This window comes from Schistocerca serialis, chromosome 2 (assembly GCF_023864345.2).
Source record: "Schistocerca serialis cubense isolate TAMUIC-IGC-003099 chromosome 2, iqSchSeri2.2, whole genome shotgun sequence".
Lineage (NCBI taxonomy): Eukaryota > Metazoa > Arthropoda > Insecta > Orthoptera > Acrididae > Schistocerca > Schistocerca serialis.
Window position 1 is genome coordinate 385,193,345 of NC_064639.1, and position 12,797 is coordinate 385,206,141.

Here is a 12,797-nt window from a genome sequence, read left to right on the forward strand (position 1 = left end):
TAGCAGTTCCTTCTATGTATGGTCCAAGTTTCGTTGAGCTTTGTTACTTGACAGTAACACAACATGCAAACATTAGGCATGTCCTTAAGTTTTGCATGCCAGTGTACTACAAATGATGATAAATAATCAAGCTTTTTGGTGATGACATATCTTGAAACATTTTTCTACAAAAAGACCTCTTCTTACAAATCTGACAATAACAGCATGATTCATGACATTTCTGTTCAATGCGCACTCTGTACTGCATTACTGATTGCACTTTCTTCTCTGTAGTGGATGAGGCCTCTAAATACTGAAAAGTGCATTTTATTGTAATTTTCTTCTAGCATCTTATTCCATGTGATTCAATAGCCATGGCCAAGGAGCAGCAGCAGCTTCTTTTTATACACAAGATATAGTTTATTTTTGTTCTCACTTGCTTATGAGGAGAAGTGAACTGTGTTGTCGATTTTACTGTGCTGTCTTACATGTTCTAAGTATTCTAAGCTTTTGTACTGCATTTGTGTTGCATGAACTTATTTTGGGGAGTAGCAAAAACCAGAAGTAGTGTAGCAGCAGAACTTAGGTCACATCCAGCAACTGCTTATTGTACTATATTCTTTGTAATATAAATCAACATTGACCAGAGATTGACAGGGACTGTGGCTGTTGTGTATGGATGCAGGGGAAATAGGCCACTGCCTGAAACAGCTGGAAGCTGTGTTGACCATGGTCAAGAGGCCTCAGCCTGCTGCCCTGGGCTGAGGTGGCATTGGGGTGCATGAGATGAATGCTTTGGCATATCTGGCATGCTTTCTCTTCATCAAGGCTTACCAATGTACTGAAATATACCTGATACAAACCAGGATATTTAGAGGATCACCCGTGATAATTTGAAATCCTGCTGAATTCTGTTTTATATTGGCTACTCCATCATGTATATTACATGAAGAAATTTTGTTCATTCTATGTGCATGGTGTAAAAAGACATCATGTTTTAAGCATTTCCTTGCAGATTATCACTCCTGTATATATTTTCTATCATAGTATGAGCTACTTATTATTTTCAATTAACGGAATACACATATGTAAAAACATGAATGTAAATATAAAATAAGAATTTAAAACATAAAACAAATATAAGTAAAATAAATAGTTATAATAGTAATGAATGTTTAGATATTTTAATCAGATATGTTCAAAATACTGCAACAGCACATTGTGTATAGCTCAATTTCCAAAAAAATGGTATTTTAGAAACCAGCTTTATTAGACGGCAATGTATGTGGCTGGAAAACTTCTTTAATTTGTGTTGGAACAAAAGTTTTCATTTTTCAGAATTAATTAATGGTAGCGGAGTATTTTGCAAAATTTCAAAATGTTACAAAATTCAATTACACAGTTTTCAAGAATATTAATTATATATTAACTTTTACCTGAATAATGTTTTCTTATACCTTGAAGATATTCCCCCTAAACCTAAAATACCAATTTTTTGGGGTGTGTTATATACCATTAAAGTGAAATTGGTCACAAATAAAAAAATATATGTTGTACTATTTTGCCACCTCTGTCAACCACCAAGTTCCATCACAATTGCTTATTGATACTTGGGAATATTCCCTTGTCATATCTCCTTGACTGTGTGTTGTACAATGATATGTGGACACTGTCTGCAGACGGTGTTGTGCATAGAGTTAGTAGTAATGAAGTAATAAATTAAAATGTCTTTCTTGATGCTGATATTTGACTGCATGAACAGCAAAAATGTAGTAAGTAATAAATGTTTCCCCTTTCATTATTTTGTGGATGGTGTCAGCAAGAAAAAATGTCATAAAAATTTGAAGTTATGTATAAATTTTGTTGGAAGTCACTAGGTGCTCTCATTCCTTAACACTGGACAAATGAAGTCCACATGTTTGTGTGTCATCAGTTAAGTCACCTCAAGAGAAACACACAGTTTCAAACTATAATCCTTACATGTTGAGCGGGTTCCACAGCTATCACTATATGCCACATCTCTGTCTCCAGATACTTCAATTGCACCATTCTTCCTTGGCCACACTTTCTGTGGTCTTCCTCTTCTCCTCCTTCCAGGAGGTTGCCATGAAAGTGCTCTCTACTTGTCTTACTGTATTAAATTTTTAACACAAGACTGTACCTCTTAATGACCAGATTATGACAGCATTTTAATTTTTTTAATTCAGTCAATAATTCCATGAATTACTGAAAATTGAATTTTTGTTGCCCTATACTGTAACTGGTGCCTGATTACAATTTCTGGGTTACAGGGTAGTGTTTTAGTAATATAGATGTTATGATGTCATTTTTTTAAAGCAAAATAGGAAAAGAACTTTTAAGACAAAACATTTATTTCACATTTGGTACAGAAAAATAAATGCACTACATTTTCATAGTTCTTATGGCATCATAATGAATAAGTTTGTTAAATGGCAGTTTCATACTTTTTCTACTGTTGATAAAAATGTAAATGTCTACAAACTTATTAAAATATGTATCTGAATAAAATAATGAGTCATTAAATATAATATACACTGAAACATAACACAAACATAGCTATAAACATCTAACATCAACAACAAATTTCACTCTCAGACAGACAAACTACGTATATTTAATGAAGCACACTGTAGAATCACATGATTAGATTACTAAGCATGTATTGAAGACAATTTGTTCTTCATACATGATCATTTCTTGTTACTGTACTAATGAATAAACTGAAAATTTCTGGTGTTGTATTTTAAATATTTGTCAATGATTTCTTGCTGGAATGAAATTTTACTATTAACTATATTTCAACTAATTTCTTGATTTTGTTACAGTTCTTTTCACTCATCGTAGCTACTCACATCTGGCTACAGCTGTCTTCTCATAGACATAGTTAATTTTATTATACATCTTATAAAAGTTGCCCTGAGAATATAAAATTAAATGTTATTTTACAAAAAGGCACCAAAAGTAAATCTAATTACATTATAGTAGCTACCAGATGTTTAATGTAACACTCAGCTGCCTTTTACATAAGTGCAACAGGTCAGTTTAATGTGTTTCTTGTTTATAGGAAAACTCCACACACTGATATCAAAACACATTAATATATAATACAAACATATTTTTAAAAAAATGTATCTTTAGCTTGACATTGTTTTCAAGGCTGCGCTTTTTCTACTATTTTGAACATCTGGATCATGCAGATATAAAAACACATCAAAAAAGTGTTAATGGAGTACTTTAAATTCTCTTCCTGTAATATATAAATAAAAATAAAGTTCTGATGAATATATGACCATATATTCATTTAATACTGCCTAAAAGTATTTTAAACATTCATAGAAATAAAGCTTTATACTGAATGTCAGCATGAAAGACATAAACTTTGTTTCCTTTCCAAGTGCTGCTGACAATGTATGAAATATAAGTAATAAACTGCATCAAAAATAAATTAAAGATTAATCTCAAGACAGTACTGTTTCCATTATTTTGATGAAATCAAATAAGGAAATAAGTAAACTTTATGAAATATCAGACATTCAATATCATGGCATCATCTTGAACTTTGAGACAGTAGCTACCAACATGGTTAGCTGAAATCAAAATATACAATAATGTGCAGGGGAAATGATGATGTGTGACTCGATACAAAATATATGTGATGTTAATGAAAAAAGGAGGAATTTGGCAGATAATAGCTAATTTAGTTCCTAATATATACTACATTACTAACAAATGTTGAATCTGAAACAGCAGTCTTATTTAAATAATGCATCCCTCTTATGTGAGATGTTCTCTCATATAATTCTCCAAAGCAATGCAAAAAATTCCTTAATGTACTTGAATGTCAAATTGCAGATCTTTAAATCTGGCTCTTCTTAAGCTGCATTTCCAGTACCATTCACTTCTTTCTTGGGTTCAACCATGAAATTAAGGAATCCATCCACATCATCAAGCTCTTTTGATGAAAATTTTGCAGCAATTGTTGCCCGGCCATCATATTTTGGTGTAAATTTAAAGTTGACTGATGCCTCTTCACCGGGAGCAATGTTCCTAAAAACAATAACAATTTTTTTGTCATTCACTGGAAAATAGGAGTGAACATTATACATTAAGTAACATTTATTTTTTATAGCATTTCCTTTATCATATTTTGGTTAAACTGCATTCTGACGTTTTAAGTGGCCTTGGCAATACCTTTGCTTGTGTGTATCATTAAATTATACTAGGAAAATCAAAATATTAAGGCCTTCAAGGAATCTGCCTTACATGGTTGGTGCCAAATCTTAAAAATCGAATGCAAAAGGTGATGTTGAGAATTTATATGGCAATAAAGAAAGAAGAGAAATGAGGTTCAATACTTTCTCCAGTCATCTCCTTAACGTACATAAATGGTTTGCCAAATGCATTGAAGAACTCCTTGAAAAATGTGATGGCTCCTGATGATGTAAGTGGAAAGAATGGAAAGCAAATTGAACAAATCATTACAACAACTCTCAAGTTTATTGAGAACTAGTCACCACTCAGATTCCAATAATGTTATAAGAATATAATGGACATATTTTGTATATTACCTTAGTATACTAATTATATCATGTACAAACATTCTAAATTAGACCAAGAACAAGATCCTTTTAATGTCAGATATGCAAACAAAGTTATAAACTCCACATAGTGGATAATGTAATATTAAATGATTCTGAAGTACTAACATACCAAATCCATAGAACTCGGTCAATTGATAGGAACATCTGAAATTCTCATATTCTATACTATGTCACTTGTTTTTGTTTATCAGTCAAAATACATAAAGCTATGTCTGTACGCCCTGAATATTATAAGAATTACTATTATCGATCTTTAAATAACTGTATATGTTTAATGAAATAACAAATTTAAAATAGGTAGACAAATTATCAAAAGATGCTTATTGTGTGAAATACAAAATTACTGTAGAAGATAACTGAAAGTTCTGTTTAACTGTGTGTTGATAAAATGATAGGAGCATTGTGTTTGATTTTGTTCTTGTGTCTAAGTTATGGTTTATTCCACATATCTGGTGTAAATTCAGATATTATTATTGTTTTCTGGCTAATTTGTATGTGTGAAACAAAGAGCAATTTATACTGTCTCTGTATGTGTGTAAAATTGACCTAATGAAGTACTTTTCAATAGTAATCACCAAAAATTGTAAGATCAACAGTGGTGCAGTTGTTTGAAAGTGTATATAAAGATGTGAGTTTGGGATTTGAGATTCACTGTTGAGCTATTATTTGCAATGTTCTGTGTGTGTTTCTCTGTGTCTTAAAAATGTATACCTGTTATTTTGAGTAACACTGCATGCTGATGGGAATTTTACTGATCCTGTACTTGTCAAGATCACCAGGACATCACATAAGACGCAAGTTAAGCATTTGTTTTACACTATCAATCTGGTCTATACAATTTGAATGGGTCTTATTTGCAGCAAGTTTATATCATTCACTCCTAATAATTCTATATAAAAAAAACAAAGATGAGGTGACTTACCGAACAAAAGCGCTGGCAGGTCCAGCACTTTTGTTCGGTAAGTCACCTCATCTTTGTTTTTTTATATATAATTTTTCCCACGTGGAATGTTTCCTTCCATTATATTGACTCCTAATAATGCCTAATAAGAAGATACATCTCATTATCTTGATTTCTTGTGTTGAACAAACCAATGAAAATATGCTATTTAGTATGAAACAACACCAGAGAGGAAAGTTGCTACTCACCATATAGCAGAGATGCCGAGCCATGATAAGCGCAATAAAAAGATTCACACAATTAAAGCTTTCGGCCATTAAGGCCTTTGTCAGCAGTAGACACACATACACACAAGCACACACACACACACACACACACACACACACACACACACACACACACACACACACTCATATAAATGCAACTTGCACACACATCTGCAGTCTCAGAGAGCTGAGACCACACAGGTCCCATCTCCTTAAATTCCCACTTTTTTTGCAGTTTCTTCAGTTTTAATCTACAGTTCATAACCAGTAGATTGTGGTCAGAGGCTACATCTGCCCTGGAAATGTCTTACAATTTAAAACCTGGTTCCTAAATCTCTGTCTTGCCGTTATATAATCTATCTGATACCTTCTAGTATCTCCAGGCTTCTTCCATATATACAACCTTCTTTCATGATTCTTGAACCAAGTGTTAGCTATGATTAAGTTATGCTCTGTGCAAAATTCTACCAGGCGGCTTCCTCTTTCATTTCTTATCCCCAATCCATATTCACCTACTACGTTTCCTTCTCTCCCTTTTCCTAATATCGAATTCCAGTTACCCATGACTATTAAATTTTCGTCTCCATTCACTATCTAAATAATTTCTTTTATCTCATCGTACATTTCATCAATTTCTTCATCATCTGCAGAGCTAGTTGGCATATAAACTTGACACCTTGAACATATGGTAATAGAGTGCTGTTTTGTGCTTCCTTCTGCTCTCCTCTATTGCCTTCATTCTTTGTCACCATAGTTTTATCTATTAGTTTCATCCCATAATCGTTGGCACCAAAAATGGACTTGAGGTTTTGTAGTTCATTCTTTATATGTTCCTTATCACTGATCCTGTGAACCCTCTTGGTTAAAGGGTGCAGGGTGGATTTCTTCTCTATAGGGTGATGATGATAGGAGGCAGTGCTTGTCAGTACTAGTTTGCTCCTATATACTCTATGGCCCAGTTTACCATCAGGCTTTCTGTAAACTCATAGTATGAAGGCTTTCACGACCGGATGACATATCTTCTGGTAAACCTTGCGGGATGTAAGGTCGTGGTCCATGAAACTCTTCAGCTCCTAACGTTTCGTCCAGTGCTTCGCTGGACATCTTCAGAGGGGTGTTTCTCCTCCGGTGAGTCTTGCCGACTGACGGGTTGGACGTCTGAGAGCGACTTATGTATCGTAGAAAGTGGGCGTGACCAGAGTTACACGTGATATGCAGAGATAACCTTTGTCAGAGATAAAACTTAACTATCGATCGTAATCTTGTCACGGACAAGATTACGATCGATAGTTAAGTTAAGTTAAGTTTTATCTCTGACAAAGGTTATCTCTGCATATCACGTGTAACTCTGGTCACGCCCACTTTCTACGATACATAAGTCGCTCTCAGACGTCCGACCCGTCAGTCGGCAAGACTCACCGGAGGAGAAACACCCCTCTGAAGATGTCCAGCGAAGCACTGGACGAAACGTTAGGAGATGAAGAGTTTCATGGACCACGACCTTACATCCCGCAAGGTTTACCAGAAGATATTTCTGTAAACTTCTGCATCGGGCAAAGGCAGCACCCAATTCTTTTCTATCTCCATAGTGGATTGGATTCTGCTGTGCTGCTGGTTGAGGTGTTGGTGGAAATTTCATAGCTCTTCCTCTCCATGTTGCCAGATAACAAAAGTATTATCAGCATCTCAGAACCAACATTCTGAGTGTAATGGTGTGGACTGGAACACTGTTTCTTCAAATGCTTCCATGAAGTTGTCTGCTGCAATAGGCAAAAGAGGGGAGACCACAGCTACACCATCTGTCTGTTCATAGAATTCCCCATTCCACTTGAAATAGGTGATCGTTAAACAGTGGTGCACTAGCTCTCAGATATTGGGTGCCACACATTCCTCTAAGATGTTCATGGTGTCTTGTACTGGTACATTTGTGAATAAAGACTTCATGTCAAAGCTAACCATCAGGGCTGTGGCCGAGGTACGCTATTGTTTCAAAAGTTCAACAAAATGGATGGAGTCCTGAATATACAAATTTATCTGGCTCACCAAATGTCGGAGCTTTGGACCCAGTTCCTTTGCTAGACTATATGTTGGTGAATTAATGGTACTCACAGTCGGTTGCAAAGTAAATGCCTCTTTATGGACCTTCGGTACACCATATATATCCTTGGTGCCTGTGGAACTTATGGGATGAGTCCTCTGGCCATATCAAAATTCTTTCTAGTTTGCTTTAGCAGTGTTTGCATCAATGAGATTATCTTGGCCATTTGATCTCCCTTAAGCTTCTTACAAATGGGTTCACTCAGAAGATCCTCCATTTGTTTATTATAATCTTCCATGTCCAACACAACAGTCACATTTCTCTTGTCTGCTCATGTTATTACTAAATGAGAGCTATTCTTCTGCTCTGCAATAGCATGACGTTCCTCCTTGCTGATATTTTGTTTCGGAGGTGAGTCAGGATTTGTAGTGTTTCTTGTCTCTGCCTCTGCTTGTGGTAGATGAGGAATCAAAGCTTCAACAGATTCGATGATGTATTCTTTTGGGACTCGTTTTGGTGCAACTGCAAAATTCATTCCTTCAGCCAGAATTTGTGTCACTGCATCACTTAATGAGTAGCTGGAAAGGTTAACCACCATCTGTTGAGTATCTAGTATTATTCCTTCCTCAGTGATTTTCTGCTGCAGTTTGTAGAGCTTCCTCATCTGATGGATGGCGGTACAATCACTCGACTTTGTGACCTGTTGAAAGGTTAACATGTTGACCTTCTCCCAGTCATCTATGTCCAGCTTCCCAGCAAGGAAGAGGTACAGTTGACGAAGTTTCCTGTTGTTTGTGTCAAGACTTACTTGAATGTGGGGGGATCCTTTCCCACAACAAAGCTTTGCTGGCTTGTAAATCGATATTCTTTGCCTTGCTTGAATTTAAATGGGATGTCAGCCTTAAGAATTTTGGTGCTATAGCAGTGTCCCTGCATCTCTTCAAAAAGATAAGACCATTCAGCAGTTTACCTCTTCTTAGCCACAGTGTTTCCGTAGACTTCCTGCCCATACAGATTGGTTAAATACAAACATAGGCTTCCGTGGCCATTGTCACATTCAATAAAATTTTTCTGGGTTTGTGACCGCACTGTTACTACACAAAACTGCCATGTTTCAATCACTGTTGCAAATGACCTTCGGGGTGTTTTTGTTTACTGCTGAATGAGAAAACTTTGTTTCTTATATAGCTGCAGACATGGCTGTAATCTGGTTCTGATAGGCTGTTAAGTATGAAGGTGAGGATGTTAGAAGTTCTTTGTTGGTGTTTTTATTATTTCTGTTCATTGGTGGAAACCTGATGTTTTGATTAGTGTTTGCATTACTGCTTATGATTAGTGGAAATCGGCAAATGGAAAACCAGGCGGCAGTTGTGACGTGGCATTGTTTTGTTGCATTCTAATGCCAGCTGAGGTTCGCCAATATGTTATGTACATATGGAGACAGTGGTCTCTCACATGCCTACATGTATTGCTTCAAGAGAGCTGTTGTCCTGTAACGCTGTTATTGCTGGCAGCCAAGATGTCAGAAGTTGGTATCCGTCCTCTCTGTTCATGTTGGCTGGTCACTTGGCTATTTCTATTGCCTCTCTAATCTTCCTCCTGAAAGTTAGAGGCTGTTTTGCCAGTACATGAGCTTCACCAAAATCAACCTGTTTGCTGCACTCAGCCTTATGTTCTGCCAGCAATCACTTGGTGTGTTGTCTTAGTCAGATATATCTTTCACGTTCAGATATCTGTGCGCTGATGGGTCACCCCATCTCACCTACATACACTAATCGACAACACCATGTCACAACTGCCACTTGGTTTTCCATTCACTGATTTACACCAATGACAATCAGTAATCCAACACTAAGGAAAACATCGAGTTTCCACCAGTGAAAAGAAATAATAAAAACACCAATAAAGAACTTCTAATATCCTTCACCTTCATCCTTAACCACCTATCAGGATTAAATAACAGCCACATCTGCAGGTACATAAGAAACATAGTTTTCTCATTCAGCAGTAAACAAAAGCACATTGAAGAAGGTCACTTCCAACAGTGATCAAAACATGGGTAGTTTTACATATTGACTAAGCAGTCACAAACCCGGAAAAAATTTATTGACTGTGACAATGGCTGCGGGAGCCAATGTTTGTATATAAGTTGACTCATTCATACTGTGCAAGGACCCTCCCCTTCTTTAAAGGATTTATGGGTATTAAGTGCGAATGTAAGGTAGATTCGAGGCCCAAGTAACACAAGACACTACTTTGGGTACCATGCTGAGAGGGCCCCAGGGTGCCAAAATTGTAAGATTTATACGCAGGACATAGTGAGTTAGTAATGGAGGTGTGGGTCATCAAGCTGAGAGTAAGATTTGTATGTGGATTATATTACAATTAGTAGTCAGAGCTGACAGGATGAAAATGTATAAGGGAAATGAGGAAGGGGGTGAGGGTTGGGGGCACCAGAGGGTAAGTCACTTGCATGAAAAAGTATTCTCAAACCAGTCCTAAATGTATGAATGAAAATCACATTTTGCATACATTTTCATGTTAAGAATATGTCATGAGTGTTTTAACATATACTGTTAAATAAGAGGGTAACACTATTCATCAGCATAATGTATAAATTAAGAGAAGAAGCTAGTGGACAAAAAATCCTTCAAATGAAATCAGAATAATTTGAAAATGAACTACAGATCTCTGGAAACAGTAACTGTGTTAATGTCTCAAAAATCATAAGTTCTGTTTATTCTCAGTAAAAGCAGTAATGCATAAAATCGTATATGTGATTTCATAAGAAGTTTGTAAGGAATAAAGGAGACCAATTAGCAAAAATCTTGCTAGCTTTTGGAGTAATCCTTGCTCAAGCTAGAGTACAATTACACACAGAAAATGGTCATACAAACACGCATGAGCACACACAGGCATGCACACACACACACACACACACACACACACACACACACACACACACACACACACACACACACACACGCAGACATGCACACACACTTGTATGCACATGTCTGTGCCTCTATGTGGTGCTGGCTAGACACACATTGCTAGTGCTGCATTTTGACAGGTGAAGGCATGGGTAGAAGAAGAGAGAGGTGGATGCAGGGAGAGGAGTTTGGTGCCACATATATAAGGGGCATAGGTACATATATTTTTGTGTGTGTGCACGTGTTTTTACTCTAGCCCAAAAAAGGGTTACTCCAAAAGTTAGCAAGTTTTGTTTCTTTTTTTGAACTTATGTTCAGTGCTTCTGGTTTTTGGTGAGTGGTCTCCTTTATGCATAGGTATTTACACTATACCCGAACTTCCATAAAAATGTATAAAAAGTTTGAAAGTATAATATAAATGTTTCTAGTGTTACTGCAATAGCTACACTGCCAGTTGACAGGCTGATGTGCACAACTCCAACTGCAAATATGACTCTTAAAAAGGAGTGAAAATTCAAAAGAATTACTTACATAGTAAAGGAAAGTTTTATTTGTCTAATGAGGAAGATTACAGTTAAATGAGCAAATGAATGAATTATATGTGGTCTGTCGTGATTTAGAATGATATGGGAAAGAGATTAATTTAGGTTGACACACATTCCTAGAACTTTCTTCCCAAAGCTATTATAGATTATATAGTCTGAAGGAAGTACAAGGAATGGGAAACATAATTCTTATATGACCCATTGAAGTGCAGTATCAGAAGACGTACATTTGTTTGTTTTTAACTGTTACCTCTTTTGTTTTTAATTAGATATTAACTATCAATCTTTTTTAGCTCTAACTGCAATAATATATGCAAGTACACTGTTGAATGCACTGTGTAATGGTGTGTCTTGATTCATCTTTTACTTTTCAAGTTAAATTATTATTATCATGTGAATAAAACAAACATTTCATACTTCCTGTCTGGGCAACAGTGAACAGTTTCACACTGACATGTTCATAGTTAAGTAAAAAATTTCTAATTAAAAATTTCAAATGCAAATCATATGACGAAGTATCATCATACTTAAATACGTACTGGGAAAGTTTTATCTTCTGTGTTTTAGCTATTCCAGGGCCTTCAATCAAGAACTGTCCTTTCTTCACTGGTATTGGCAATGGGTTCTTCAAAGTTGCGACAGCAGACATCTCTTGACCTTGTACAGGTTCACCTTCCAACTGTAGAAAAAAAGGAGATTGTATTAAAAATGTTGAATCTACACAGACATCTCTTGACCTTGTACAGGTTCACCTTCCAACTGTAGAAAAAAAGGAGATTGTATTAAAAATGTTGAATCTACACTAATCATACAGAGCAAAAGCAGCACATATATGAATTTAATTTGTTTTGGATCAATACATGCATTGGCGAAAGAAGTAAAACTTTAATTCTTAAATTTTGAAAAATAACTGAATAACTTCATGTGGTAGCTGGCAGCATATTTACTTTTTCTGTGGTTTAGAAAGCATTGTATATTCCAGAATGAATCTTTCATTCTATAGCAGAGTGTGAGCTATTGTGAAATTTCCTAAAGGAATGAAACTTGTGCCAGGCCAGAACAAGAACCCAGACTTTACTCTGCCTGTGAAAGTAGGGCTCTATGTTCAAATGCACTTCCAGCAAACACAATCAATGTGTCAGGAAGTTTCACATGGAATATAGGTGCTAAAAACTCTATGATGTCTGGAACAAATAATAGTTATCTTATTGCTGAATACCTTACAATAACACAATGGCTAGTGAGAAACAAAAGTAAGTGTTGCTTTTCTAAGGTGAGCATCACGAACAAAATAATGTTTCTGGAACATTTGAATCTAACTTCATCAGATTTTTTTTCTAAGTAATCATTCTGCAAAATCAAACAGTTAGGATTCATTCTGTAGTTGAACATATGGCAATGCAACTTTCATCCTGAAATAAGTTGTTAATATGAAAAATGCCAGTTCATTTAATGGTCACTACAACTGCTGGGTGAAGTGTTTCACAGACCAGCAGAACATGAGAACAGGGCA

At 35.9% G+C, this 12,797-nt stretch overlaps 1 protein-coding gene across 2 annotated transcripts in view; it reads right to left on the reverse strand.

The window, feature by feature from the left end:
- Positions 1–2,330: 2,330 nt before the first annotated feature.
- Positions 2,331–12,797, reverse strand: part of LOC126457206 (annulin) — a 478,708-nt gene continuing 468,241 nt past the window's right edge. For both annotated transcript variants that reach the window (XM_050093306.1, XM_050093305.1), the window contains exons 13-14: positions 11,824–11,963; positions 2,331–4,047 (exon numbers count right to left, since the gene is read on the reverse strand). In XM_050093306.1, coding sequence (XP_049949263.1) covers positions 3,873–4,047; positions 11,824–11,963 — 315 coding nt within the window. In that variant the 3' untranslated portion in view covers positions 2,331–3,872. The remainder of the gene's footprint in view (positions 4,048–11,823; positions 11,964–12,797) is intronic.